The sequence below is a fragment of the Capsicum annuum genome, unplaced genomic scaffold, assembly GCF_002878395.1.
Source record: "Capsicum annuum cultivar UCD-10X-F1 unplaced genomic scaffold, UCD10Xv1.1 ctg4783, whole genome shotgun sequence".
Lineage (NCBI taxonomy): Eukaryota > Viridiplantae > Streptophyta > Magnoliopsida > Solanales > Solanaceae > Capsicum > Capsicum annuum.
The window spans coordinates 36,178-39,306 of NW_025855503.1; the positions used below are offsets into that span (position 1 = coordinate 36,178).

The 3,129-nt window shown below is 39.3% G+C and overlaps 1 protein-coding gene across 1 annotated transcript; it reads right to left on the reverse strand.

The window, feature by feature from the left end:
- Window positions 1-389: 389 nt before the first annotated feature.
- On the reverse strand, window positions 390-2,220 carry LOC124892495. Its single transcript, XM_047403777.1, has 4 exons — window positions 2,118-2,220; window positions 1,820-1,926; window positions 1,562-1,694; window positions 390-1,519 (listed from the first exon to the last, which is right to left on the reverse strand). The coding sequence occupies exons 1-4, from the start codon at window positions 2,218-2,220 to the stop codon at window positions 390-392; spliced, it is 1,473 nt and encodes a 490-aa protein (XP_047259733.1).
- Between the last annotated feature and the right edge of the window lie 909 nt (window positions 2,221-3,129).

The following is a 3,129-nucleotide window of genomic DNA, read 5'->3' on the forward strand; positions in this document are numbered from 1 at the left end:
GGGAAGTGATCCTTCAAAGTCCATGAGTTGAGCTTATAATAGTCCATGCAAACTTTCCATCCAGTCACAGGCCAGAGTGGAATCAATTTATTTTTCTCATTTTCCAATATAGTCATGCTCTCTTTCTTGGGCACGCATTGGACAAGGCTTACCCACTTACGATCGGAAATGGGGTATATAACTCCTGCATCAAGCCATTTAATGATCTCCTTCTTAACCACTTCTTGCATTGGTGGGTTTAAGTCAGCTTTGGTGCTCGATGGTTGGTGTGCAGTCTTCTTCAAGCTAAATCTTGTGAGTGCAAATACCCGGAGAAATACCAATAATTCAGCAATACTACAGCCTATAGCTTATTTGTACCTCCTAAGCATAGATATAAGTGGCTCAACCTACTGCTGACCCAAATCTGCTACAATGATCACAGGTAAAATGTGTCCACTGCCTAGAAACACATACTGTAGATGACCCGGCAACTCCTTTAACTCCAAAATCGGTGGCTCTTTAATAGATGGCCTAGTCAATGGTGTTGGGTAATTTTTGAGATCCAGATCTAGTTTCTTGAAAGCATATGAATATGATCCCATTCCCATCATGGAACATACTGTCTTCTCGTATTCCTTAATACCTTCGCTATAAAAGTTCACCACGACTGCAGCCAGAGTTTCAACAATAAATTTCTCCTTGATCGGCACCTCTTGCACATCTTCATAATAAATATCAACGATAGAGAATACACTCATCTCCTTATGTTGCTTCATAGACTTGCACATATTAAACTGAACTACCTCATTATTAAGTCTAAATAGGAGCTCATTAGCCCACAAATCAATAATCACACTTTTGATTGCGAGTAAGGGTGTACCCAAAATTATGGGTACCTTGAAAACCACCTCACAATCTAGAATAACAAAATCTAGAAGAAATATAAAACTGTCCGCCTTTACTAACACATCATAGAATATCCCCACTAGATGCTTCATTGAACTATCTGCCATCACTAATCGCATATTTGTAGGTGTACGATCTCTCAAACCCAACTTCTTATAAACAACAAGTGGCATCAGGTTAATACTTGCTTTGAGATAACATAAAGCCTTAGCAAAATCAAGCAACCCAATAGTACAAGGGATGGTAAATGCTCTAGGGTTTGCTTCGAGATAACATAAGGCCTTAGCAAAATCAAGCAACCCAATAGTACAAGGGATGGTAAATGCTCCAGGGTTTACTTTCTTCTTCACCAAGGATCTTGTCGAAATAGTGCTACAATGGTGAAGATTATCCATCGGTTCATAGCTCACTATTCTCTTCTTTGTCACAAGGCCCTTCGTAAATTTAGTGTATCTAGGCATCTGCTCTAATGCCTTCACTAAAGGTACATTCACTGTCAGTTGCTTCAGTATCGTCATGAATTTGCTAAACTTTGTATCATCAGCCTTCTTTTTTAATCGATGAGTGAAGGGAGGCCGTGGTTTTGGGAGAGTAGTAACAACTGTTTTCTTCTCTTTTCGCTTTTCTTTTTCTAAGTCATCAAGCTACTGATGGTTAGATAGAATCTCATTACCATATATCTTCTCAGACTCCACTAAACTATTTTCTTCATCTTCAACATCTTTAATCACATCATCAATTACAGCTTTACCCACAGAAGGGCCCGGTAATACTTTACCACTTCGAGTGGTAACGCCATCCAAAAGCTGTCATTATAAGGATTTTGCATTGTATTACTCAGCAATGTACCACTCTTCCTCTGATTAAATATCGGTAAGAGTTGGCTCATTTGATGCTCCAACTATTTGATATAAGTTGAATCTGAGTTAACTAGCTGACTCATGAAAAACAAGTCACTCTTCATCGTTGTCACACCAGCATTGGTTGTTTCAACCCCTTTTAATAGTTTCTTCATCATGTCCTCTATGGATATTTTACCTGAATTGGTAGCAGCATTACCACAACTTCCAAGAGTTACATACATTCCACTCTTGTCATTCTTATTCTTCCAGCTCCCTTGATCCTTATTTTTGTACCCAGCTTTGTCGTAATAGTTCTGACCTTGATTTTCTTGGCTATTACCTTAGAAACCCCCTAATTATTTAGATAGTTAGCCTCCTCCTTAGAACCAGATTCATCTCTACTTTGCGAACCAACAGCCTTCACCTTTGCAGTCTTTCCAGATAGCAAGTGCTTAGTGAGCAGATCCATCTGGGTCTTCATGTGCGCCATATCTTGATCTCTTTCCTCCTCTCTCCTATATTACTCCATAGTCATAACGCTAGATACAGTAGGACTTGCTACCACAAAATCCCTGGTATTCTAAGATCTATATGCCTTAGTCAATCGTTCTAATATATCTGCAGTTTTAGTAAAAGTAAGCTCCATGAATGCTCTCCCTACAGCATTGTCTACAGTTGTTTTGGTGATGGAGTTTAAAGCTCTGTAGAATGTCTCCATCAAATTTTTATTGGTCATCTTGTGGTTGGGGCACTGCATCAGCTTCTTCTTAAACTGTATTCTAGTCTCATGTCGTGCCTTATTCAGTAATTGTTTGAAGTTTCTAATCTCATCCCTTAACTGTAACATCCTAGAGGACAGAAAGAACCTTTCTAGGAAAGATCATTTTAATTGCCTCCAGTTTGTTATAGAATTGGGAGCTAATTCATTCAACCATATTCTTACCTCCCTAGATAGAAACAATGGGAATAACCGAAGATGAATTGCACTCTGTCCAACCCTAGGGTTGTCAAAGGATTTGCAAATATTGATGAAGTTCACCAAGTGCATTTTCGGGTCATCCCCTGAAATTCCTCCAAACAATCCCTTAAGATTAAGCATTGTATCATGGTACTTGTTATGTTGAACTTCACCCCAGGTGCCAATGGTGGTGGAATAATTGCTCCAGTTGTACAAGCCTTATCCAAGTCTGTGCCATCTTCCTCATCAGGTGCAAATTGTATAGCAGGTTGGTGGTTTGCTCTTGCTCTAGCCACTTGATTTTTATTCACTAAAACAGCTACGTCCTTAGCCCACCTCCTATTTGCTGGTTTGATGAGATCATCATCGACTAAATCTTTCTCATCAGGATTAGGGACACGGGTTGGTTGACCATCATTCTATTGATTAACTTGTGCTTTA

Excerpts from the sequence above, each read along its gene's own strand:
- LOC124892495 (XM_047403777.1), bottom strand. The coding sequence starts at position 2,220 with ATGGCGCACATGAAGACCCAGATGGATCTGCTCACTAAGCACTTGCTA. Across the intron at positions 1,695-1,819 it reads TGTTTTTCATGAGTCAGCTA|CTTTTGGATGGCGTTACCAC; the intron begins GTTAACTCAGAT and ends TTATAATGACAG. Across the intron at positions 1,520-1,561 it reads GGAGTCTGAGAAGATATATG|AAAAAGAAAAGCGAAAAGAG; the intron begins GTAATGAGATTC and ends TTGATGACTTAG.